Source organism: Anopheles cruzii, chromosome 3 (assembly GCF_943734635.1).
Source record: "Anopheles cruzii chromosome 3, idAnoCruzAS_RS32_06, whole genome shotgun sequence".
Classification (NCBI taxonomy): domain Eukaryota; kingdom Metazoa; phylum Arthropoda; class Insecta; order Diptera; family Culicidae; genus Anopheles; species Anopheles cruzii.
The window spans coordinates 2,716,813-2,743,952 of record NC_069145.1 but is presented as its reverse complement, the minus strand read 5'-3'; the positions used below and the strand labels follow the sequence as shown (position 1 = coordinate 2,743,952).

Below are 27,140 nucleotides of genomic sequence, written 5' to 3'. Positions count from 1 at the left end.
TTTTGCGGTGTGGATCTATGTTGCCCACGCGGCTGCAGCAATGGCGCCACACATCGTGAAAAACATGTCAATTACACTCAAGCCAGCCAGAAGAAAGCGCAACGACCCATTACGGAACCTCAAGCACCGTGTCGCGGGCAAGATTGGTGACAAGATTTCCGTCGGCCGCCCGATGAGCCGTGAACCCACATACGGGCCGCGCGTTAATATGTGGTCCACCGAAACCGACACTAAATTGAGGCACGCTCATTTCGTACGATTACAACGTTCCTCGTGCGTTATCTGGAAAGCCGACACTTTGTGCCGCGAATTTTGTGCACCGTATTTGGCGAAACAAATGGCTACAAATTTCCCCCGGCCCGTGAAGGGGCTTGAAATGTGGAGCATACATCTGGTGGGCGTGGGCTGGAAAAACCACGACGTGTTTCCAGACCGCAGTGCAGTTGGCGGTGGGTAGGATGGGTGGCCGTATGAACAGCAAAACGTGAGCCATACAATGGAAATTAATGAGCTCGTCGGAAATCGCTAGGTCGGCGAGAATTACATCGAATTTCAATGCACCCGCCCTCGGATCGGAAGACCCTCTAGAATGCCCCGGCGGCTGCCCGTCGGTGTCACTGAATGACCCCCTCCCCTCGAGGGATAGGAGGCGCTGATGCGCGGCAAACCCGTTGTTGATGAAACCGTTACGGTATCTGGTACGGCGTGTCAGCGAAATTACTGCGAAACCGTCCCGGCCTGGTCGGTCTCTCTTTTGGGGTTTTCATCCGGCCGACGCGGCGAGGGCGATGGTACGGGCCGGAGCAATTATGTAACTTCTGTCTCATTACTAGCGTCTCCGGAATGTTTAACATCAAAGCGGTGCAGCCGGCAGCTGGTTAGAAGAGCCTGGCCTCAAGTGGCCTGATGGCGAGGGAAAACATTATGCCAGGGACCGTCGGGCCGGCACTATGGGACTGGCGGACGAAATTAATCGTCAGAAATTAATGCTGATTAACTTGGTCTGGGAACTGCACCAGCACCGGTGGGGTGGAATGGCGCTTTGGAGAAACTACTTGACTATCGTTAATAGCAATTTGAGTTAGAGTGTATAAAAATAGTGTTGTGTCTGCCTGTCTGTCCATTAATTTAGCAGGAACTCTTAAGTCGGTCTGCAGGAATCGAACAAGTTTTTTAAGAGGAAACATTAACACGAGAATTCGTACGGAAAACAGGAATTACTCTTGAGAGGTTGATAAGTTAAAAGCCCCAAAAAAAGGTGACAAAGATGTACGGCATGACTGAAAAAGCCCTGACTTGTTATGTTCCCCTGTTACATTTGGCACATTTTGCAACTCCTATTTGATTCGATTTTTATGCGAAAAATTCCCAAAATAAAATATCTGAACAGAATAGTTGAATAAAGTTTATCATCTGTAGAAAGAAAAACTGACCAGCTGCGATCCTCCATCGTCGCTCCGTGCGGTCGTGGAACCGAACTCTCGGGCGCAGCCTTGACGTACGATTACTGCGGGGATGCTACACGCTTCAAATTAACACGCCAGATGAAGTGTCAAGCAAAGCGGTTACAAAACGGTAACCTGTCACGCGCTCGTCTCGCAAATCTCGCAGATCGTCTGCACCACGCCACACCACGCCACGCCACAATCCATCGCACAATCCATCGCACGTCGTCCGCCGGGGGCCTAATGCTACTCGTGGCGGCGCCTGGCTGGAAGCTGCTTTGCGCCAGCATTTTCAACATCACTCACCCGCCGCCGGCTGGCATTTCATTATCGTTTATTAATATCAAAGCGCACAATAAGCGCCCGCCGGAACGGAACGTAATTCCGTTTCGCGCGAGCAGCAGCGGCGCTCCGGGTGATAAATCCGGGAAAAATGTCAGATGTCCGCGCGACCGAGCGAGCAGGGGATGATGGACCGTTTACGCTAATGGATCACAAAGTCAGGCGCATACGAAAATCGTGACGGCCAGTGCAAGTGAGAAACGAGCTTAGCAGTTCCTTGAGCCCGCGTAATCTTATCGCCCATCGAACGGTCCGAACCGAAGTACGCTTATCGAGGGGGCATTCAACTGGGATATAAATGGTGGGCTGTGTGGTCGTAAATTCGACTTGCGTTGAAACGAGTCAGGTGATGAGGGTTTCGTTCGGTTTAGTAAAAGGACCTCAAGGTCCATCTAAATCTTTTGCCTATCATTATCACTGTTTAGCACAAATCCATTTACTGATTGTTACAGTTGCTAGGGAGTTACGGTGAGTTTGTTGAACGTCCCTTACCTTACCTTACACAACCGGCCGAGCAAAAAGGAGCATAACAGAGCTCGAAGAAATGCAAGAACTTTGCGGAATTCACGTAACACTGGAACCACTAACTCGTTTACGCGAACTTTAACCACCGACGCTCACGTTTCGGATGTCGAACGAAGCGCAAGAATCCCGCGCAAATGTTTACCGGCTGCCGAGGACGCCACAAGTGAAGGTGCGGCCGTCGTCGGGGCCCGCACGGTACGGTACGATAGCGGAGCTATTTAAAATGCAGACTGCAACTGACACGCTGCCGGTGCGGCCTGCGGATTCTAATGCTCGCCACGGAACTACCAGCAGCGGCAGCAGCATCGCCCGGTAATGCGGCTCAAGAAGTGCACGGAAGTCATCGCCGGTGCATCGGGCCCCACTATTTGCATACCGAACCCGGGGGCCGAGGGGAAGGAAAAGATAATTTACACCAATTGCATTCGGTGCAGGCGCGGTGGCGCACGTATTGTGAGGTTCCTTCTGTCGGAAGGCGCAAACGCCTGATCGCGAACTAGACTCTGATTAGAACGCCGCCGCCAAAACGTCGCCATTGTCGTCGTCGGTGCGGTGCCACTATCGCCATTGCCACGCCATTGTTGGAAACCGGATTGGGACCGGCTCATTTCGATTGTTTTTCGTTTAATAAGTGCCAACGCCAAAAATGGGTCGCAACACGACGACGAGTCGCGATCCGGGGGTCGTTTAATGAATTTCTGCGTACACACATGAAACGTACTCATTTATGACGTTGGATGGAGTTAGAGTCCTAGAAAATGCAATGAAACACTGACAGACCACGCAAACTTCGGGACGTTTATTAGATTCAACATGTAGACTGCTGCTTATGACGCGCGTTTAACATCGGACGAATGAACAAACATCGTCGTTTGGCTGAACGTCGTCGACAACATGTTAAAGGGATCAAATCAATGGGTCAAACCCTCCCGGTCATGGGATTCAAAATGCCCCAGCTCCAGTTAAATATAAGAAGATTAAAGAAAGAAAGCACCAAACACACCGAAACTGTTGAGCCTGAGAGCAAACAAACTGTAAACTTTGGCTAAAAATTCCTTGCGCTTCGAGGAATCCTATCGAAAACTTGTGAAAAAGGCATGCGCCATGGCCTTGGGCACCAGCACCAAGCGGCCGAGAAATGAGAGGCAACAAAAACGGAACCTCCTGCGCACGGATTGGTTCGCGACGGAGAGTTGAATCGGTTTGCGTGTCCCGAAAGAGGAAAAGCTTGTTATTTCTGTGATGGGCTTCTGGGTGCCAGTTTTTTTGTTGTTTTAGCGGGAAAACGTGTGCCAAAGCGCCGTGACTCGTTTCCAGGACGGGAAGAAAAATGGCCGGAACAGAAAAATTTGCCACATGAACGCACGTATCCACACCAGATTGACAGACCAACCGGGGCCGGGGCGCGCGGTCTGCGTGCCGGTCGTCGTGGACCGGAATGGACAAGCAGATCTTCGGTCGGTCGGTCGGTCGGTCGGTCGGGTCGGTCCATCGTTTTCGGTGTCGGTTTTCTTTCCTTCCTGAACCGCGCCCGACATCCCACCCGGTTTCGAACGGTGCGGCGCACACGTCGATGTCAATTTTGATACCATACGACACCGCGACTCCAGTTTCGGGGGTGCCTACTCAAGTGGCACGGATTTAGGATTCTTCAGGGACCCGTTCCGAGCTGGCGGTCGATACGTGATCGTCGTTGAAGTATCTTCGCGGGATTTGTTTGGTGGAATCAGGTTTTGCTTTTTCGCACTAGTCGCCCGTACCGGAATGCGATAAGTGAAGCACTTAACATTGTGCAAAAGTCATCCGCTGCTTCCTGGGACGCACTAGCAGCACCTGTCAATGTGAACTACAAATACTTTTTTGCAACAAAAAATGCTTTGAACAGATTCCATTTCATCATTCCATCGCACAGAAACTGGATCGATAAACGGATACGTTTTGCGCCCAAATAGGATGCCATGGATAACGGTTGAAACTTTAGCAGGCGTTTGGAGCTTCTCCTCACAATCAATATTTTGAAAGGTTGTGAAACAATAGTAATAGTATTGTTTGTTTAAAAATAACATAAAACTTCGCATATCTCCCGCTTTGAGCAAAAAAAAGAAAAGTGAATTCATTGTAAAATTCCCCCCCAATGCATCAACGAAACGGAAAACGAACGACCTTTTGGCCCGGTGTCGGAATCAAAGAGTGCCTTGCTCGTGGCAGAAAGGGAAAACTGAGCAATGGATAAACAAAACGAACGTGCTGTCACTTTGGCCCAGAAACTGACAGGAAAACGGTCTACCGAAGCTTGACCGTTGCCCTCGTTAGCCAGTGACCGGCTCCATCATCAGCAGGCCTTGCCAAACCCAAATCTAGCGCACCGAGCCGACGACGGAGAGCCCTCCGACCAATGGAAATCGAAATGCAAATTCAATGTCAACATATTCCGACATTGGCCGGCCGGATCGGGGTCCGGCCGTGCTTCGGCGGGCGCCATTGTTTGCCACCCCTTGCTCGAAGTGCTGGAGACGAGCCGTGGTGCCGTCCCTAAACCGGATCTGCAGTGGATAGTTTTGAATAAGTTTGACAGTTTAGTTTTGTCGGCCTGTCAATGGGCGAGATGGGCTGACGTGTATTGGGACATTGCGAAACGAACGGCGACCGCCGCCGACCGGATGTGGATCGGTTACGAATCGCGCCACCCCGTGTCAAGAAGTTTACATCCGCAGGAAGTGCCTGTGAATGATTTATAAGAAGTAGTCCACAAGTTCCGAGCCGGGCGATGGAAGATAGTAGCATAACTCCAGATCCAGACCAGCGGAAGAAGAAAAGCTTTGCCGTTCCGATGAAAGATCTCAGGAACCGTGTTAGTTTTGATTGTTTGGTCCAGCAACACCGGCGGAACCCGGCGGAAGCGTCAAAGTTTCTGTCCGCCAAAGCGGAACAGCTTCCGACGCTGCACCCGGCGGCGGCGGTGCATTTGTTGCGGAAAGCGTTTAAATAATAGATTGTAGCATGTCGGCGGGTGAAGAAAAGTTTTTCGTTCACCCACCCTACGGACAGACACGAGGGGGGAGCATAAAACAGTGAAACGACCACCGGCGGGTTGAAGGAAACCAAACACGGTTGTAAACATTGGTTGTGGCATACCGAAAAGGATACTCTTTCGGACCGTTGCATGCTCACATGAGAAGAGGAGTTTTTTCAATTTTACGACCGACTGTGGCCGGGCCAGGCGGGGCGCGGGTTATGGGGCTTCCGGCGCGACATGTACATCATCGTGATGGATGATAATGCTCCACGCGCTCCGTTACTGCTGTTGGGACATTTATTCTGATGAAAGAGCCCCATCACACCGCACCGAAGGCAGTCTCGTGAGAGGCACTGGAAGGTGATAACATGTAATTCCTTTTTCGCGACGGTTGACCGTGGAGTGGAATGCAATGTTTGCAACAAAAGTCTGCCAACAGTCTTCCGCAGAGCTTTGTTTCCGAAAATGTAAGGAACTGTTTTTATCAACATTAGGAAGGGTCGGGAATCGGGACCCCTTTTTTGACCGTTCGCTTCAATGTAAACATTATGTTTGAAGGCTACAATTTAAAAGTGACTTATTGCAGTAAAATGCCAAAGTAATTTTACATTGTTCCGTTAGTTTTTTCCCGGAAGTGTTGAATGGAAGAAGTCAGAAAATTCTCTCATTTTCTATACACACACAAAGAAATTCCTTTCTGTCGAAATTACTCTGCAATCAGGAAAATACAAAAGAAAATTACCCACAGCAGAGTCACGTTGACGAGACCGGGTGAATTATCACAAAAATGTTGCTCAATGTCGAACGGTCATCAGTAGCAGGCTCCCCCCCAGACTATCGTGCGCCATTGGTTCACCGGGCCAGGCAGCACAACATTGGACAACAATGTCGCAATGAGCCAGTCCCTATAATGGGGCGCATTATTCTAATCCGAGCCGTCCGGGGGTTCTATTCTGCCCGAAATTACGTTATGCCCGTTGCCAAAATGATACATTAAGACGCCATTACAGGGCCTAATGCACGTCCACGAGGCGATCAACGGGGGATCAAAACGGAGGGGGTTCCACAACATAATGGGGGGCGCCGGACTTCAGCAAAAACGCCGTAATTGATGCCGATGGAAATCGCGGCCCGTTGGCGTTCGTTAATTAAAGCTAATAATATTCGCACCAATAAAAATGGCAGTGATTTCGGCCCGAGCCCGGCCTCGATGATAAATTTACCACGCACGCGACTGGACGCGCCGCGGCACGGGATGCGAATTAAATGTAATATTTACCAACCTCCGGGGGCAGCTTCCGAGCAGCTCGTTAACGCGTGTCAAGTGGTTTGTAGCGCCCTCCCACCACGGTGACACGGCACGGGGGCCAAAAGATGTGCGCCAATCGAGTGAATGAACGGCAATTACAATTAATTGAAATGGTTGAATTAAAGCGCTCGCTACAGAATGCAGATTGAAGCGCGATAGCTTCCCATTTGTCATGAGATTTTTTTTACGTTACAGTGTGATAATGAGCGACTCAGAAGGGTAGATAAAATTATGGTGCCTTTCTTTTCGAATAATGAATGCTTTATTACTTCGATTGCTGCCCGTTGGAGCTTAACTTGCGCATCGTAATGAGTCACAGTAGGCGTGGAAAAATTGACGTTTCAGCCCGAGGCTTCACTTTCGCAACAAGCGTCAACCTTAACTCAACTGATGGCATTAGGTGTTAATTTGTTTGCTTCGCGACGTTTGATTCAATAACGGACAGTCTCTGAACAGTAGCGCGTCACGTGGTGAGCTCCCTTCGAAGAGCAACTGCTCGACGGGGCCAACGGAATTGTAGCGGCCAAGTAGGAAACTTACTTGCCCGAGTCTATTTCTACACTTTGTCCGCCTTATTGACTGCTGCCGGGGTTGCTGGACAAAAGTGGCCAAGGCTAAAAATAGCTTGCACAATGTTTTCCGCCCAGCATCCACGGTCCGGTGGGGCCTACGGAAGCTCACCGCTTGGCTTACACAATCCGATCCGTTGGGTTTCAGCGTCAGCTTATGCGCGGTCGCGTCGCAAAATCGTCGTCCGCCCTCGAGACGCTGAGGCCACACCGGCCACACGATAATGCAAATTATCTGCGTATTATCACAACCGAGGAAATGAAGCTGAGTTTCGTGACGGCTCGCGGACGGTGTTAGTGAGCATCGCGCCCGGTACACGACGACATGTATTTGAGTCACGTTTCGTCGCTCGATTGGTGGAGACAATTTGAAGCCATGTACGAGCAGCCCGGGAGCTGGTTCCAAACTACCTCAGTTACGTTAATCAACGTTTAGTCCATGGTTGCTCCCAACGCACCGAACTATGAAGTCTGTCCAAATTGACACTAAAAATTGAACAACAATGCGCTGCGGATCCTGCACACCTTCATTTGGGATACTGCGCACGGCCACGGTCAGGGGATAAAATTTATTGGCCAGAAAACAGGACTCGCTGTAGCAGCGCTATCGCTCTATAACGCCCTTTTGTTGTTGGAGGTTGTCGTTGTCGTTGTGGCGGAACCCATAAGCCGTAAAACGGACTCCATCCGAACGCTTGCTGGACAGCATATTTTTACGTTTACTCAATCGTCCATCGTACGAGCGCACCAGGACCATCGTTCACCGGCAAACCGATTTCAAATCCTTTGGCAATGCAATCCGCACACACGTGCTCTCACGGGCCTGACCCCGGCAGCGGTTGGTCGCATCAGCAAGTTTGATCTCGGACCGGCTTCTGTTTCCTTATGACCACGCTTCTGGCCAACCGGAGGATTTAGGTCAAGCGAGGCTTTCTGTTGGTGGTCGGATTGTGTTCGATTTGCGCCGACTTTCCACTTTCGACCGGTGCACGGAAAGCGGATAAAAATGGGTGCATCCATCCCTATCCGGGAGGCATTTGTCCTGCGCCACCCTTACAGCTCCGCCATGAGCATGGACACAAAGCTTTTTCACTTCGCCATTTTCTCCAGTGCAGTCCAGTTGTTTGAATGTGGTTAAATGTAACTCGTAAAATCTTTGATTCAATCGCTTGCTCTGATTTAATCCATCTTTTTAGTAAATTCCAGATAAGCATCCCGATTGTGTAACATAATGCTCCCCAAACGCTAAGCCAACCGTCGATTGGAACCGCCGATCGAGATCGGGGGAAAAAGTAGGGCGCACGGCAAATCCTGCACAGCCAAATCAAGGACCGGGATTGGAAAATTGTTTTGGTTCTAGTCCAACGCCCAACACACCCACTCGGGCGAAGCTCAACCCGGAATGGACCTAATCCCGGCGTAATTGAACAGGATCAAACAATCAGACCGGAACCAACCGACAGTACCGTTGGGCAAATAATTTAACTTTACCACAGCTTCCAGGATGATGGCCAAAACTGTTGGCGTTCAAATGTATAAACTGTGGCGCGTGATATGGCAATAAAAAGTAAAGCTTTCACTGTGATGCGCACGGGAGTTTATAAATTAAAAGATTTTGCCTTCGAAATGTTCATTTTACAACACTTTAAATGGTGAGGCTAATGTAATAATTTGCATAAAAGATGTGAAAACACGCAGACCATGTTGAATGAAAACATCAAACCATGGATTTGTTTCGTTCAAACCAGATAAATGAGACATAAAAAGCCTGGCCTGGCCCCATAAGACACGTACTAAGAGTAGTAACCGTAATGGATACATTTGTATTTACGCGCTCCGGTCCGTTGCCGGTGTGCAAAATTAGTCTCATAAATTTTCCTTTTTCGCCCGAGCTTGGGCAATGTTTTATGTCACGGGGCGACTTGCGACCGGATCACGGACCATAGATCATCGCCAACAGCAGCAGCAGCCTCACGGTGTGTTGCGCGTGTTGTTTGTCCCGCGCGAGCCCGCGTGAATGATGCTCCTCCTGGTTTGGTGGGCCTGATTTATTGCACTTTAGGACTCAGCACCGCCACCGCGTTCGGTTTTTGCCACGAGAAGCGGGCGTGGGAAACAGTTTGAAATCGAATGTCTAATACCCCACGGGGACCGTGCCTGCATCCTTGTCCAGCTTCCGGTTGATCTGTTTTGTTTTTTTGCACGCGGATTAATGAAATAAATTGCGTTCCGCTCTGCAACTTTGCAGCGCGCTAATCCGTGCTTATCGGACAGTAAGTTTGGAATGTGATGGAACTGCGTTTCGAAGCGGATATGCTGGGATCAGTGCCACGATTAAATGGTATCTCGAATTACAAAACACAGCTGCCCGATGTGTTACTTTTGACAACTACGGGGAACTACCCAACCTTTGCCAGATGTGAAATGTCAGTCAGTGTAATCTTGTTTTTTGGGTTCAAAAAACACATCTCAGTAACCTTTCAGTCGGGATAGCAATGATCCACTAGTCGAAAAGAATTACAAATGGACCCGTCCTTTCTCGTACAAAAACATTGGGTAGCCATTGGGCAGGAAAGTTGGAATGTAATGCTTGTTTAAGGAAAGTTGTCGGAAGCAGCCATTTAAAATAGCAATCGAAAAAAGGTCTCTCTTCCCGAGTGAAACAATAATACGAAAGTCTTTGTGTTGTTAGGACTTAGGCAAACAGGAGTGTGCCATGGAGATGTGGCACCTACAGCGTACAGAACATTCGACAGCAATCCATGACAAATTAACGGCCGACACCGTCCGCCAATTAATGATGGAACGCATTGCGGTGCTCGCTTGTTGGCGGCTCTTATAAGGATCCGCATGGCCTGAGCTCCATTTTCGAATCAAACCATTCACGGTCAGCGCGCGCGCGGAGGTCTAGGGCCCGCGGAGGTACCAGGGACACACGCCAAACACGCGTGTTATGCGGGTTAATCGTCGGGAACTGAAAACAACACACTCCGTTACAAGCATAATCGCACTCTTCAAGGGCTCACCTTGGTTGTTGCCGGACCTTGCTGCCCTCGGACCAGCCATGCCCGGAGGGTGGTTCGTCGCTCGAATGGAAGGCTTGGAGATTCGCCACTCCGGTCCTCTGGTGGTCACTTTCGGTAAACTATTGAACGCGACCTCTGGAGCGATGATGTCCCATGAGGCGAGTTTCACTGCGTCACTTTCACTGTTGCTCCGTTTCGCGCACCGTCACCGTCACTTCGAGCAGTTAGTGCCGCAGCGGCAGCTCTGCAACTTTCTGCAGAAAAACAGATAAATTACTCACACACCGCGCGTGGACGGGAATTGAAATTTCTTTCATTTTACAGACGCCGCTGCGGGGCGTTTATTCAATCAAAGCACCGACCCCGGGACGACCAAGACGACCAAGACGACGACGACGACAAGCAAACCGACTCCGGACGACGGAGATTTCTTTCAAGTTCCGTTGCCGTTGGTTTCGTGCCTTCGACTGGCTCGGGAGCCCGTCACAATAACAACCTGCCAGAAAGCGTCCCACGGAGCGGGGACGAAGACCTACACCCTTACACCGCGGCAGGTGTAACGCAGGCGCACACCGAGCGCATACACACAGAGACACAGTAAACCCGATTAGGAGCAGGACAGTCCGTCGCAGGAGCACCCGGCATCCGTTGACCGACCCGGGTCCAGCCACAGGCTTTATGATACGATGCGATGCACGACCTTTTGAACCTCCCGCCGAGGCGTAAGATTGGCCACGGACACGAAATCACAACACACACAACGGCGAGCAATTACAAGACGAAAATCAAACTCGAAAGGTCGATCAACACGGGTTGCGCGGGTTCGCAACGCGACACAGGTCCGCAGTCACCGAGACGGATCTACTAACTAACTGACCGCTTGACGTTCCGCTGATCAACCCGCGCGCGCCCCGTAGTGTGATGGTGCGGCGAGCACCACTTGTGCCGGCTGGCGATAGCCGGAACGGACGGTCAAGACACGGCACACGCACACACGCGGAGCGAGCCGGTCTTGAGAGATTTGTGCGTGCGTGTATGTGCGTGGTGCGCGGAGACGGAACGATGACGGAGAATCCGTCCGATGACGTCGATGGTTTTCGCGCCGAACCGGAGTCTAAGGGCCAATCCGTTCGGGAATCTCCAGATGAATGAGGTGAGGTTGGGCCGCGCTATCTCACGCGTGGACAGCTCACGTAAAAGAGATATTGTTTCAGATGCCAGTTTCGACACCTGCCACGGCTCAACCGGAAGCCGTAAAACACAATCTTTGTGACGGTTGTTGTGGCGATTAGGATGCTTATCCGTTGCTTCGAGATACGGTGTTTACTGACATCTGTTTCGGACGAGGGGGTTGATAACAGTCGGATTGGATTCGGTGCTATTTGAACGAATCGCGAGTGCGGGAAAGGGACAGCAGGAAAGGGATCGAAGGATATCGATAAAACGATAAACTCCGGAGCCTCGTTATCGTTATGCAATTTGCTTATCGTTACAGCCATGACAATCGACAATTGCGAAACAACCACCGAAAACCGCCCGGAGGCGCGCCCGGTGGTTCAGGTGAAAGTCAAGAGACGGATGTTTGGCTTCGACTTCTGGGTTCGATTGGCACACCACACGGTCAAGCATGCGCGGAACTACTTTCATTCATGAGTCTCTCCGTAAAAAAAGGTGTGAAGCTGAAAGAACGGAAACAACCCGTGCGAAAGGGAGTGTACATCTGGCACGGACTGTGTTTTGCCAATATCAGATGACTTGGGGCCCGATCGGTATCCGCTTTCATATTGATTACTGGTAGTGATGGTCGGTAATGGGGCACCCGGGAATGTCAGCCCTGGCCTAGCAGCTATTTTCGCACATCCCCACTGCCGCGTTCTGTCACTCGGATGCACGGGTACGGGTCACGCGAAGTTGGCCATGCAGTGCACACATCGGGGTCTGATAAACCGTATCTATTTATGGGAAGAATGCAAGGGAAGGACCAAAAGCAACACACATTTGGGGCCTGCACAGCCACAAAGCAACCATACGTCACGCGTGTCGAGCACACACCGACAAGATTCCTTTTTTCGATCGCACTGGCACTGGCACACCGCAGGGCGGAAAATGGCCGCCTAGCTAACCTTCCGGGTGCGGGTGATTTCGCACGCGGCTCTAGAACCACAGACCACTTATTGCTGCCGACGACCAACGGCAAGCTCCATCTCCGGCGAGAGTCGCACACGTTTTTGACACAGCGCGGTCGGACCGTTTTTGACACTTGCTGGTGCCATTTCATACACACAAATGCACGCACGCGAACCGCGAAGGCAAAGGATTGTGTGGGGGGGCCACCTTGCCTGAAACCTGTCTGGCCATCTCCGGCGCCAGCTAGCCATCTCGTTCTCGCACTCGTAACCTCTCCTCTCCGCCAGCATCGGCCATCTTTTACTGTTTACATCACATATTCTTCGCGTGTTGTCTGTGGCTCTCCCTCTCTTTCTCTCTCTCGGTTGCTTGAGATTTTGCTCTCTTTCCACTGCCCCACGGCTCAGATCACTAATCTCATGTTTTACATCTTGAATGAATGGTAGTAGGCTCGCATGCTGCGCCACCACCACGGATTACAGTGACGAACGGATGCAACGTTACACCGTTTGCAAAACAAAACGATTTCTTCGTTGGTTATTCGAAATCCTGTACACGTGTTCCGGTCGGCGGTGCGTGATGGAGAAGCCTAGTGACTCTTGCCGGAAGCCTATAGTATATTGTGTCAAATATCGACTAAAATCGGCAAGCTAAATCGTAGGCCAAAATGAAATTGGCTCCACGAGGCTACTTGGATACAAAACAGTAACATGAACGAACAATGTGTCCACTGCGAACATAACTGTCCGGCCAATACAAGCGCACAGTGCGCAACCGCCATCGTCGTGTCGTTCATTTTTATGCGCGTTGGTGGGGGAGTATTCGATCATGGGCGCCCCTTACGGGAAAACCGCGAAACCGCGAAAACGACGAAGCAGCGGACGAAGTGATTTCCCCAGATTTCACGTTACACTTCATCGCGCGTTCGCACGATTAGATGAATAACAACAATCGACAGGCGTGCTGGTGTGCGTGTATCCTCGCTGTTGTTGTCTTTTGTTTCGGATATTTATACTCTTGCTTTCTCTCGTTTGCTGTGTCTCTTTCTTTTCTGTCGTCTGTCCACCCATACACGCACACACTTTTTCTCATTCTTTTCTCGTTTATGCTCTTGCGATAAATCCAATGAAACCAGATCCAAGCGGATTGATCTTGTGTGTCGGTCTGTTGGATACACGAGCAGCTGAAGCATATTGAGCATCCGTCAAAACATAAACAATCACCACAAAAGCCGCTGATCGACGATGCGGTTTTATGGCCGTGATACCACAGTTTCCACACTGGTCAGTCGGTATGTTGGTTGCTTGACCTCTCGGGGTTCACGTGACCCAGCTTGGCCCCGACGTTCGGCGTGATTCAACATGATCACCATGCTTATCGTGAGTGAACCGAGGAATTTTTATGTTCAGTAGCCGATAAAAAACGGTCAACCCAAAGATATGAACCATGATGGGTCAATGGCAAGTGTGCGTTGTCGGTGCTTCATGGTGGTTTAAAAACGAAATAAAGAAAATGCGTGTATGGCTATGGAACATTTGGTTCTTTTACCTACGTACTTTTGAACAACATACAAGTAATTGAGGGCGATTTCTTATATTTTACAACATTCTTTGAAAGGCATCGCTTTCCTGGTTCTTCTCGCAATTCCATAGGACGTCATGTTGATACTACCGTTGACTGATTACTGTACGCTGTAAAGTAAAGGGCAACAACCACCACAGGACCGGAGTCGGCTGCAGACTGGTTTGTGGTGCTTTCAGCTAGTTTATTTTTTCTTATCTGCTGCCCTACACACATTCCGGTTATTCACTTTCCGACGGCAATGTACCGTAGACGATGTAATTGCTGCTCGATTTCTATTACGCAACGATCGTAATCATAACGATCTTAATGATCATAGTAAACATTGCATTGCAACACATGCTGGGTTGCTCTTCCGCACTTTCGTCGTTAACTGTGGATCGCTTCGTAACGCTTTTGGGGAATTTTGACCACTTACAAAGCTCCTCTGTTTTATCATCATCTTCATTGGACACGTTTGAAACCCGTTCCCAACAAACAATACCCAATGTCAAACGGGAAACGCGATGAATACTAATGTGCGTGGCCACGGGAAGCGAACCAGGGTATCGCCGACTGCCGAGGCCTATGACCAAGAACCCGCTGGCCAAGGCAAACCTCAATGTGCACCGAAGCGTGAAAGCATTTCGTGGTCGCTTTCGACCTGAGCTCTTTTGCTCCTCAGGCTGATGATTTTGCAATGGAATAATGTATTTCTAATTTTACGTTATGTTCCGTCCAGTTTGCCCGGATATGCTCGAACGGCAGGGCCCGCGGTTTGCGGACCGCCGCCGCACGCTAAAAGCAATCTTTCGGAGCGTAAAATTTGGAGCCGCTATGATTGATGATGATACGCGGGTCTTTGCTGCTTGACCATTGAGGAACCGCGATGGCGATACGGCCGGGAGCGGGAAGGGACGGTTCTAGGCTAGGCAAACCTACTGTTTGCCTGCATGATTGTTGAACAACGGCGAGCCGCATTGACGGGTGTGGGTCGGGGTACAACGAACTTTATCAACTGAAGAAATCTTAATTGAATAACGAATAGAATCGTTTATTTGCCTAATATTGCCGTCACGCATGTTCCGAGATTGAGTGAAAATGGAGCTTGAAATGTGTGTCCGGTGTGCGTGGCTTGTGGAAGTTTTCATTGTTGCGCCATCCGCTTTAAACCAATCTTAACTGTTTGTCGTACCACGTAAAGCAGCTGTTTTGTGAATGTAGAATTTTCTCAAACCTGCCGTTCCAATCTCAGTTTTTATGTTCGATTATCGTGGTGTGACAAAGTTAATTGCATCACTCTACAGAACACGGCACTCGCGGCAGATGATTCTCACGGAGATATCAAAGAAAATGTGGGACGAGTCTTAATTGATACAATTGATGACACAATCAGACGCTGCTTAACAGGCGATTTCATCGAAGATATGGATGTAAAACATGGTCACGGCTCTGGCGGTACTATCTTTTAAGTGGCCAGGAGATTGCGAAGGTGCTTGACTTCGCTAATTGATGCTTGAACTGTTTACTTTTTAATTTTGTTATCAGTTTTGCAGAAAACTACTGAAAATGATGCTTTGATAGGTTACATTTTATCATCCCAGTAGCAAACAGAATCCGTTGTCTTCATTGTTTAATATCAACTTGAGGCATTGGCTCAACACGTTAAACGATTCGGTGTAAGGTTTATAGAGAGCTACAGCTGGTAAGGCTGAAGAGGCTCCCGTGTATGTGATTGATAACGGAGCAGATTAGGTGCCGTTTACAGCTGATAAATGTGCGGTAACATAGACCAATTTACTTCAAGAGGCAGACTTCTTGACTCCGCGCACTTCGAATGTTTGAAGAATGTTATCTTTACGGTTCGCTTCTTGATCGATTGTTGTTTGCAAAAAAGAATGGTTATAAACAACGCGGTTTTGAGTCAGTACCTTGTGTTCGACAACGCCAAATTACGCAAAAAACGGTTATTTATTTTGTGTATATTAAATAGTACTTTATTTTACTTTCGCACACACGGAAAAACATGCATTAAAATTAATAAAAATCCAATTAATGTTTATTCTACTAGTAGAAAAATAACATAAACAAAATTGCTTCTGCCTTTTACGATAAACGGACAAATATTTTCGAAATCTATAAGAATAAATATAAAAGTGGGGAAAAGTATGCAAATAAAAGATCTAAAAGGACAGACATTATATAGGTATACTTGAAAACTGCAAGCGGAAAAGATATCCTCGTCGGTTCGCGACCGTACACAAAAAGAAGGAGCAAGGCAAGCACCCCAATTTACCGAATGCTAAAATTCGATCAGCGCTCCAGGCGATCGTGAGGTAGAGCTTTACACTGGACCATCGACCATCGGAAAAGTAGAGACAGCGAGGCCTTACTTCCCACCTATCGATGCGACTTTTTCCATCGCCTTCAGGACAGTGTCGTCGTTGGCGAGAAACCGGATGTTGCCCACCATCTTCATCGAAGAGTCGAAATCGATGATGAATGGAATACTGTTCGGCAGGTTGAACTTCATGATGTCCGCGTCTGAAATACCTTTAGATGGTAAGTATTGTGTTTCGGTTTTGCGTTTGGTGGCGTGCATTATTGGTGATATGGTGTGCAATGACAGTGAAAGGGTTTGGAGAAAGTTTTGAATATTGTACAACACCGCCGTTTGAAGCATCACGATTATGATTTCAAAAGATAAAGAGAAAGAGAGAGAAAGAGAGAAAAAGATATATTTATAAAATTTTGAACCTCCACCGTGTAGAATTTTAAGCATTCGTTAGTTAGCCAGCATTTCTTATAAACGGTTAAAACAAATACTAAACACATAAGGATTTGGGAATCAAAAAGACCCCTGTAAATCATACATTACATTACACACAGCAAAATTATACGCTACAACCAGGCACCCCATAAGCCGTTCACCAACCGTCGTCCTCAATGTTCTTATTGTCTTAGGTAGTGCAATAAAATTACCTTGGATGTGCTTCACTAGGCCACGCAGACTTGTCCCGTGGGCCACGACCAGTACCCGTTTGCCGGCCCGTACCTCAGGTATAATCGAATCCGTCCACTCCGGCACGACCCGCTCCATCGTCGTTTCCAGCGTTTCCGTGGTCGGAAAGTCCTTTTCGTTGATGTGCCGCAAACGGGGATTGTTCTTGATCGAATGGTAGTACGGATTGTTTGGTTCGATCGCGGGCGGTGGAATGTCGAAGCTCCGGCGCCATATCTGGACCTGCTCCTCGCCATAGATATCGGCCATTTGGCGCTTGTTGAAGCCCGTCAGTGCCCCGTAGTGCCGTTCGTTCAGACGCCACAGCTGCCGCACCGGGATACTGGTTAGTTTGAGCTCCTTCAGTATGACCTCTAGTGTTTGGTTGGCGCGACGTAGACAGGACGTGAACGCTATGTCGTAGCGCATGTTTTCACGCTTAAGCGCCGCAGCAGACACTTCCAGGGCATCCCATTCTCCTGAAGTGAGAAGGATAAGGTTTTGGTTAGCTATGTTTATCCGTGGCTCATACTTTGTGAACTGAAATGTTGGTCCAAGATGATTCCGGGAATTTTCTTTTTCGTACTTTTTTGACAAAATAAAACCACGTCGACTTCACAGGGACTCAGGACGCAGCGCTAACCTTGAAACAAATGTTGATCGATTGAAAATAGCCGCGAAAAGTTTGAACCTGTTTGTTGACCGTTCATCGGTTCAAGGGTCGTGTCGCCACAACATCGTAGCTTTAAAACCAAAATAGCCGCTTCGCATGCCGAAGCGTTCGTTCGAATAGACTAGCTCGGAAAGCTTACAAGAAATGGTCAAAGTTTTGCTTCCGCTACCCTTTGCTTAACCCGTGCTGGGCCGATGGGCCGATTCAGATGACACGTTTGTCCGCAGCAGGAAACGGAAAGTGAGAAATGGTGTGTAACTTACCCTCCTCACTGAGTCCCACGTCGTGCCAGCCGCAAAAGAGGTTCATCTTGTTCCACTCACTTTCGCCGTGTCGCACGAACGTGACACTGTACTTTGAAACCGCCATCGTCGTTCACCTATTTCTATCGCTTCCGTCCGCTAATCCGTTCTGTACGCTGGTGCGCTGATGCTTGTTGCTTGGTCGAGGTCTTTTGCCTCCGAAGATTTGCACTCGGTCTCGGTGCACGATGTTCAATTCGGTCAATCAAACCGTTGATGAGGGGAGAAGCTTTATTCCACGCTTCCGATAACCTGATCGTAGCACATGGTCAACCTACGGGAAGCATAAAAACGGAATAAATGAATGAAAATCTGCATCGTGTTGCAGTCACTTTTAAATGAAACGAAAAGAACAGAATCGAATCGACCGGCAACCGACCACTCTGACCGATGGATGCACCTTTCGCTACCGTACAACCGCGTCCACCACCTTGCCAAGCGTTCTCGCACTAGACTGACGGCCCTTGGATCCATTCGTTTCCTCGAGATCGAGCGGTGTTGTATGATGCGCTTGGATATGGTGCGCGTGCGGCGAACCCCGCGCTGAGCATGTATTAATGGGATCAGCTTGAGGTAAATCAACGGCCCTTATTCAGCGGCGGTCGGCTGCACCGTTCTCGTCGCCGCCGGCGTCCTTGGACAAAACCCGAAGAAACGAGCTACGAGGAGGAGAATGCAACCAACTTCACTCCGCTACGCGATGCTGATAAGCGCGGAAGATCGCCCGCGACACCCACACGCAGATCCGTTGGATTCTCTGACGCGCGAGCTACGGACGGACGCACACATATTTTCGTTAACATTGTTTGACCAATCCCTCATATCGCGGTGCCCTCATTTAAGGGACCCGAAGGCACAAGGCACTTTCAGGGAACCGTCAGGATGGGCGTTCGCGTTACAGAACTAAGAAATGTGTGTCTGCTACACGAGGGCAGCGCGATCATTCGCTGTGCCTGCCAATGGTCCGTGAAGGTCGGTCTCATCAGCTCTTGTCTGGCTGGCTGGAAGTACCGAGACTCTGGTGCCGCGGTTCTGTTTACCTTTCGGGAATAAACTATGGACAGTGCTTCGTTCAAGCTGCTGGATCTGGTCACGAAATATATTTTAAATGTGTTCAGATCAGCTATAAGTATACCACGAGTCACTTCCTCTCAACAGATGGTTAATTGATGGTTCTACGGCACGCATAATTCAACCTGGAAACTAACCACTTGTGTTTAATAAACAGAGCATGGAAGGCAAACCAGGATGCTTAAAAAAACAACCTTATACCTTTGGGCTTAATTCTGAATTTCTTCACGGCACTGATTTAGCAAATTCTTCTTTTCTACCTTTATTCCATATAATTTTCAACTATCAAATGAAATATGTCTCCAAAAGCTTACTTTGATTAGAAAACTATTTCGTCGATTCTCGATTATTGATTCACATCGATTCACATAAACTGAACACAAATCTCGTCATCTATTTTTTTAAAATCTTATTCCTCCGTTGAGAAAGGATGTAAAGACAAAAAAAGGTTGATCAACCGTCACCCGCTGCGGTTGTAAAGCGCGGACTCGCACCTGACTCAAGCGCAAATGGCTTGAACCAACAATCAAATACGCAGCTTCGTTTCGAACCCACGATGGAACCTGAACCACGGGGTGTCAGCTGCGCTTTGCGACCATCGTGCTCGCAGCGATGAATCATTACAAGCCGTTAGCGCATTCCTTTACGGTCTCCTTTCTTGGCGGTGAAGCGCTTAGTGAAGGCGTGTTTGGCCTTCGTTGGCAAGAAACGCAAAAGAATGGAAATCGAGCCCCGAACGGTTCCCTATGTTGCGCAGTCCACCACCCCTCCCCGGGTTCTTCTTCAATGGAATGCAACGGTGTGGAGAAAAAGGGAACCCACAAAAAAGCGCTAACTGCGCCACCAGACGTTCCAGAGCCGGCAACGCATGCGCGGCGCTACACGAAAACCGGCTTCGCGTTTACTATCCGGCCAGACCGTGAAGCTCAGGACGCGGTTCCGCTGATGAATGAAATATGTTTCAGGCTGCCGCGTAGGCTGCCCGCGTCGGCATGCAGAGCGCGTTTCGAATTCTTTGCATAATTTGTTTGTTTATCGAAGATTGTTTTTTTGTCTGGCGATCGCGCTCTTGAGAGTGCCGCGCATCGGTTTTGTTGAGCGTTTCCGAAGCTTTTCAATGGAATACTCAAGTACAGTGGATGGCGAAATTAACCTTAGTTCAAGAACACAAAAGATTTTTGGAAATACGAGGATGAAAAATTTGCTTTAGTCATTAAAAAATCAATCAAAAACATTAAATAAGATGTGTAAATGTTAGTTTTGGTGTATTTAGGGATGATTGATACAAGAGAAAAATTTTGGTCAAACATATTTGGAACAAGCCAAATTTCTCTTCGGCGAAAATAACCTTAGTATCCGCAATACATACCATTCCGCCCAGGCAGTGTAGCCAAACATCCTGGTTTTGTTATGTGGCCTTTTCTACAGTCCTCATGTATTATTTTGGTATAGATAGGTTTGATTAATTTAGCTAATTCTGTTAAATTGAGTGGGATCTTTACGTACACTCTAAAGTTCATGAATAACCACATGTTTTCAGTGGTTGGCCGGTCTGGACAAAGATGTTAATACCCTAAAACTTTGATATTATCATCCACGAGATACTGCATGACTAGTTCTGGCTTGTGGATTGCCGCACTATCCTGTGGTGCGGGGAAATCTTCACCTATAAGACTTGTTCCTTCTTGAATGATTTTTCTTTCGTCGATTTTTGACCAGCTTTCGAGTCAGCATGACCAGGAAAGGTCACCAACTTGTAAGTTTCATGTAAATAATGCATCCCTGGAACATAATGCCGTTGTAATTTGTTTCCTAATTGATGATTCAGGTCCTTATAGCAGAAAGTTTCAACTCCTTATAATGAGAGGTGAATCATACCAAAGATTCATCACTCCAAAACAGCTTTTCTCACAATAAACGAGGTTTCAAAGCATGCAGATAGTAAAATACTGTTCTTTTTTCGTATTGGCCATCGTTAGGTGCGGAATTTTGTTGAAAAGAAGGCCAGATTTGTCTACATGCTATAGGCTACGTCGAATGATATGCACGGAATCGAGTTGTATACATTCTGATTTTCGTTTTTGGCCAATATTTTAGGCGGATTGCAAATGGTTTGTGGAGGAGATATTCAGTATACGTTTATTAACTCGTTTTGGTGTTGATTTCTTGCGGCCACAAACTTTAATATGATGAATACGACCTTCATTTTCATACAGCTTGATTATTGCTGCCGATTGCTTGCTCGCTTTTGTCGAAAACGTGCAATATCCCTATCATTTTACCACTAATACTCAAATTAATAACTAATTTACGTTATTAATTGGTAACTTGGGATATTTAGAGGGTTCTACCATATTTCAAGCTGAGAAACAGCATAATGTCTTGTGAATTCTTCACCATGCGTTTCTCAGCTTTAATTCTGCATTTTGAATATCAAACATGTAAAATATCATGTTGTTATTGCTCATAAATTTAAAAAATGTAAACTAGTTGCTTTATTACCGAGCAAAACGAAGAAATTGGTGTGAAAAATAAAAACTTCAAGCTTCCAAATGAAACTAAGGTTAATTTCGCCGTGCTCAAATTGACCTATGACCACAAATGGCCGCACCAGTCTACTAGATTACATCTAAATGTCATTTTATCGCCCACATTTTAGTCTTAGAACCTCAATCTAATATTCAACGTCTCAAAAGCGGCATTTAAATAGAAGATGTACTCATATTTTCACATATTATTTAAATGTTCATGAGCTAAGGTTAATTTCGCCATCCACTGTACTAAGCACTTGGAGTGCAATGTTTGTGAAAGGCTGCATTGATTTTAGTAGAACCCTTCATGGATGTTTCATTGGGAAGAAAAAATATGCCATACTACTGGCTTCAATATAATAGAAAGGTCTTCACTCGGTTTGACATTAAATAGTGCTCAGTCACGACTTGGTAAACTCGGCGCAAAAACACCCTTTCGTTACTTCGAAACGTGTCATTTTGAAAGGAAACCATTGATATTCTGAAGCAACATTCCCCCATTTTGATCGGGCAAACGTGTCAAGCGTTATTTTATCGTAACCCAGGCCGGATACTCGAACGTTCGCGGCGACAAGTGTGATTCTTATTGCGTATGCGCAATATGTTAAGCGCCGCGAGGCATTAAATCCACGTTGCTTCGCGCCATTCGGCCACCACCACTCGTTCGGGTCCTCAGCATCTTGCGTATTATTTTTAAGCCTTCACACTCCGTTGATGTTCAGTGTGTCGCCTCCAAACACGGTCAATGGCTTCACGCTTTTTCACGTGAAGCACCGACCGTGTAAGCGTACTGGGCTCGAGCATAGTTCAAAGAACTGGAACCGAAAGGCCGACTGCGCAAGGCCATCGCAAAGCTAGCAACAGATAGCTTGCGGTCGGTGGATAACTGGCACCGGAATGTTCTGCCACCGGTGTACACACTCAAGGTCATTTGAGGTTCATAATGTTTAACGTAACAATAGGGTAGCAAACAGTACCAACATCCAATGTGCGTGAAGCACAACGTAAATGCAAAACCCTTTTGCCAGAAAAGTTGACATACTTTCTGTGCTTAAATTACAACACAGTGGAGTGGTAGCAGTGGCAACGAGGGGCTGAGGCTTCGGCCAGATGGTGAACTGCATATTTGACACGCACGCAGAGTGCAACTCCGTAGCCCCCCTACGGACAGGGCCGCTGCCACCCAAAAGTGAACACTTACCAAGTACGTCGGCCGCAGAGCTGGGAGGAAGTGCTGCGTCAGCAGAATATAAAACGGTACCACTTTAGGCAGCCAACGGCTGTTTCGACAATGAGCAAACGCAACAGACAATTTTTAACCGATCACCGTGTACCGCAAAACAAAACACAACTAACCAAGCAAACGTAAATAAAAACAACACGAGGTGTGTGTGTGTGCGTGTGATTCAGTGCCCTATGACTGACAACCGTTACCGAGTGTTACGCCAAGGATTGTAAGGCGCCGCGTAACGCTGAAGCGCCAGTTCCCGGTAGATCAGTAAGGGGGCGCTAGTGCTGTCAAAAATCGAAGGATTGTCAAAAGCCAAAACCTTTGTTTAATAACAAAGTGGACGCATTTACAGAATCGCTTAAATAAACGAGTGCAATTAAAATGGAGTCTCCGGCATTGATTAAGAAAGAGATGGTGTTGAGTAAGTTGGTGTTCAATAAAGGATTAATAGGTATGATAGCGAATTATTTTCCAGAAGCGCAAAAATATGTAGACGGTGTATGTCCACTGGTGATGCTTTGGAAGCTCTAACGCGCGACGAATCCGGACAGTTTACCGGTCTGCAGGTAGCAAAAATTGTAGCAACAGACTTCGCACGTTGTTTTGCAAAAACACTATGTCTGGTCTATGATACACATACATATTCTTACAGATTAAGTTCGAACCTGGAATTCCGTCGCATTTGTGCACGATGTGCGGATCGCGTTTGAAAAACCATCTTGACCACTCGCCGAACAAACAGTTGGCACGGAATTGTCAATTAAAACTGAAGTGACTTCACCGGATGCAGCGAAGGATTTGCACTTGAATCAGAAGTGTTTGACTGTTCATCAAGCGAATAGGACATATGAATGCTGTGGTAAAATACCTGATGATTTATTCGAGGCAGAGGAAAATCCAATCAAATCAGAGTACGAAGAGGTCGATGAGCAGCATCAGCTGCAAACAACGAATGATATTCCGGATCATGAACAGGATAATCAGAAAACAAATCCTTTGGAATCGAGCTGTCAGGATGAAAAATCAAAAGGAACTGCGACCGTGGCAGACAATACGTGTACTGATGATGCAACAGCAGCATCAATTCGAAACGTCTTGAGTCCTGGAACCCGGAACGCCCGTAGTAAAAGCCATTCCAAAAACCACAAGCACCCCTGCCCTCAATGTTCGGCAACATATCCATTTTTATGCTTGCTGAAGGTACACATCCGTACTCACACTGCCGAACTGCCATACCAGTGCAAAGTATGTGACAAGGCTTCCGTTCATCAGGCAATCTGGCACAACATTCGAAAATTCACAATAAGGATCAGTGTCCTCATTGTTCATTAAAGTTCGCAGTATCTTCTAGGTTAAAGATTCATATCCGCACTCATACCGGCGAAAGGCCTTATGTGTGTAAAATCTGTGACAAAGCCTTCCATTCATCAGGCAGTCTGGCACAACATTCGATAATTCACAATAAGGACCAACAGTATCAGTGTCCTCATTGTTCGTCAAAGTTCACAGACTCATTTAACCTAAAGATTCATATCCGCACTCACACTGGCGAAAAGCCATACCAGTGTAAAGTCTGTGACAAAGCCTTTCGTTCATCAGGCAATCTGACAGAACATTCGAAAATTCACAATAAGGACCAACAGTATCAGTGTCCTCATTGTTCATCAATGTTCGCACACTCAACTAGCCTAAAGAATCATGTACGCACTCACACTGGCGAAAAGCCATACCAGTGTAAAGTCTGTGACAAAGCCTTTCGTTCATCAGGCAATCTGGCACAACATTCGATAATTCACAATAAGGACCAACAGTATCAGTGTCCTCACTGTTCATCAATGTTCGCACGGTCATCTAACCTAAAGATTCATATCCGCACTCACACTGGCGAAAGGCCATACCAGTGTAAAGTCTGTGACAAAGCGTACAGATCACCGAATGGTCTAGCATATCACTTCAAAACTCACAAGAAAGATGAAACCCATTAATTCTTTCGTTGTTCATTCAAGTTTGGGTTGGAATAAGTTTGAATTTTGTATCTTAGAATACTAAAACGTATGAATTCGGCGATAGCAGTTAGCATAATTTCACAAACAGCAACGATCAGAATCAGCTCAATAACATTAATTTTCTTCTGAAACTGAGTTGTGTATAAAATAAATCTTTAAAATATCGAAAGAAAAAAGGAGTGAAATATGGAAAAGAGTTATTAAAATAAACTGAAACTAGGGATAATCAAGAAACACTACCTGTCTCTTTGTTTTTGGCGTTTGTCTGAAAACATTAACTGCAGATTACTGTTTTATCAAATGCCCTATTCAATGCCTACAAACCAGGACTTACCAATCCAAAGAGCCAGGGCATCTGTCCAGTTCTTTTGGAGGATGCCATAGAAGTGGTCTTTCTCCTCCTCAGTTTTGTCTTCGGTAGGAGCGTGAAAGTTTAGGTTAATCTTGCAGAATCTGCTTGACAGGCGTCAGGTGCATAGCCTTTCATTTACGGGCCGGTGTGCGGGGTGCAGCCTAAGCTTAAATTAGGAGCTAAAATGTATGTGTGGAAAAGGCGACCAGTGCCACAATGTAGCTGAGTGAACGCTAGTCACTACAGAGTTAGGACTCACCATAAACGCGATCTCCGGGTCGACGATCGCTTGACCGATGATCGCCGGTATCAGTCGTGGACCAACGTCGTAGGCGGTTCCAAGCATGTGGTCGCGGTCGTGGTAGCTACAGTAGATATCGTAGCTACTGCCACGCCTATTCTGCGAACCACTTCCTAGCCAACGCATTTCTTGTAGTGCTACGATATCCAGTTGCAACGTGACTAGGGCCCCTGGCTGTTTAGGAGAAGTAGGGGAGGAAAGCCTATATATCCTTCAAGAGGTGTCGGGATCCTGGCCCATTACAAAACCGTAAAGCCCAGAAGAGCCCTAACCGTAAATCATAGAAACGTTTTAAATTAAATGATCGAAATGAGTGCCCTCAGTGCCCGAACGAAAAATTCACTCAATTTTTCATTTTTTTAATCGCAGAATTTCAACTTTTGAGAGTCCCTCTCACTATGGCCGTTTTAGGGCTAAAGACTGATCTACATCTTAACGTATAGGACTGAGAACTCGCCTCTTACAGCCCTAAAATTGAGGGCCCGCCGTGAGAGCCCGTGAGCGATTTTCCCCTATATTTTCTATTTTTCTTTCTTTCTCTCCTCTCCCACACATTGAACTGTCAAATCGTTCGCTGTTGTAAACAAAATGTTGGATTTATTCAGTATACAACTTAACAATTTTTTTGCAATTATTCAACTTTTTGGCTTCCGCCATGCACTTTTCACTACACTCTACGTGTATGTTTAGCACTACATCGCAGGTTTCCGCAGCATTTCATGTATCCGCTGTATCGTAATTGCATCGTTCGCTGGCTTCGCTGCGTCGCTGGCATCCAATGGCACGATGACACTGGTCGGCTAAAAATGTAAACAAATGCGGTGCACTTTCATTATTTATAAGTAAATACTTATCGAGAAATGCTTCCCGATGCTTAAATTTACTTACCGAAATAAGCAACAGCTTAAAATTCACTATTTAAACACTATTTTCACGTCGATGATGCGATGTCGATTTTTTACTCGTCTTCTACGCTTCGGCTGAACTGTTGAAAATTTCTTCTAACAGTTTGAGTGGCGGACTGGACGCTATATTAGCGTGACAGAGAGAGAAAATACTGCTCGCTGTCGCGTTCTCTTTCTGCCCCTTGGCGAGAAAACAATTCGCCGTGAAATTTTTCTTCTCAGTATGGAGAAACTGAGTTACCATTTTGTTTGTTCGGGTGCCACTCAAACTACCTCACCCGAACGAAAAAATCACTCAATTTTTCATTTTTTTAATCGCAGATCTCAACCTGTGAGAAGACCCCTCTCACTATGGTCTTATATTTGAAAAACGGCTCACTTTCGTACAGTTATGTGGCAATACCCGTTTTATATTAGAAAAGCGTCTCACTGGTGAGTCTCACGTCGTGAGTGCTCCGTCTCATATATTTTTCTTTCTCACTATCCTCTCACTCCCATTGAACTGTCAAACAGACTGTTTTGTAAACAATGATTTATATTTATTCACTATCCTTACTCTACAACTTTTCTACAATTGTTTAATGCTTCCGGCAAGCACTTTTCACTGCACTCTATGTTTAAGTTTAGCACTACGCGGCCGCATTCCATCATCCGCACAGCATTGTCCGCACAGCATTGTCCGCTCCATCGTTGGCATTTGTAGCAAAAATTGTAACAACAGACTTCGCACGTTGTTTTGCAAAAAAAACTATGTCTGGTCTATGATATACATATTCTTACAGATTAAGTTCGAACCTGGAATTCCGTCGCATTTTTGTACGATGTGTGGATGGCGTTTGAAAAACCAT

At 47.1% G+C, this 27,140-nt stretch overlaps 2 protein-coding genes across 5 annotated transcripts in view; one reads left to right on the top strand and one right to left on the bottom strand.

Annotated features, from left to right (window-relative positions):
* The window catches only part of LOC128274907 (glycerol-3-phosphate dehydrogenase, mitochondrial), a 281,955-nt gene that overhangs the window by 76,058 nt on the left and 178,757 nt on the right, over positions 1–27,140 (top strand). The window lies entirely within an intron of this gene.
* Positions 15,896–22,808, bottom strand: LOC128274933 (phosphoglycerate mutase 2-like). Of its 4 annotated transcripts, none has more exons than XM_053013282.1 (4): positions 22,699–22,808; positions 17,857–18,169; positions 16,902–17,399; positions 15,896–16,472 (listed from the first exon to the last, which is right to left on the bottom strand). In XM_053013282.1, exons 2-4 carry the CDS (start codon positions 17,960–17,962, stop codon positions 16,309–16,311), a joined length of 768 nt encoding a protein of 255 aa, XP_052869242.1. In that variant the 5' UTR covers positions 17,963–18,169; positions 22,699–22,808; the 3' UTR covers positions 15,896–16,308. The 4 variants fall into 4 exon arrangements, with proteins under 4 accessions (XP_052869242.1, XP_052869239.1, XP_052869243.1 ...); XM_053013279.1 differs by lacking the exon at positions 22,699–22,808 and adding an exon at positions 18,275–18,372; XM_053013283.1 differs by lacking the exon at positions 22,699–22,808 and adding an exon at positions 18,275–18,372 and having other exon boundaries at positions 15,896–16,463.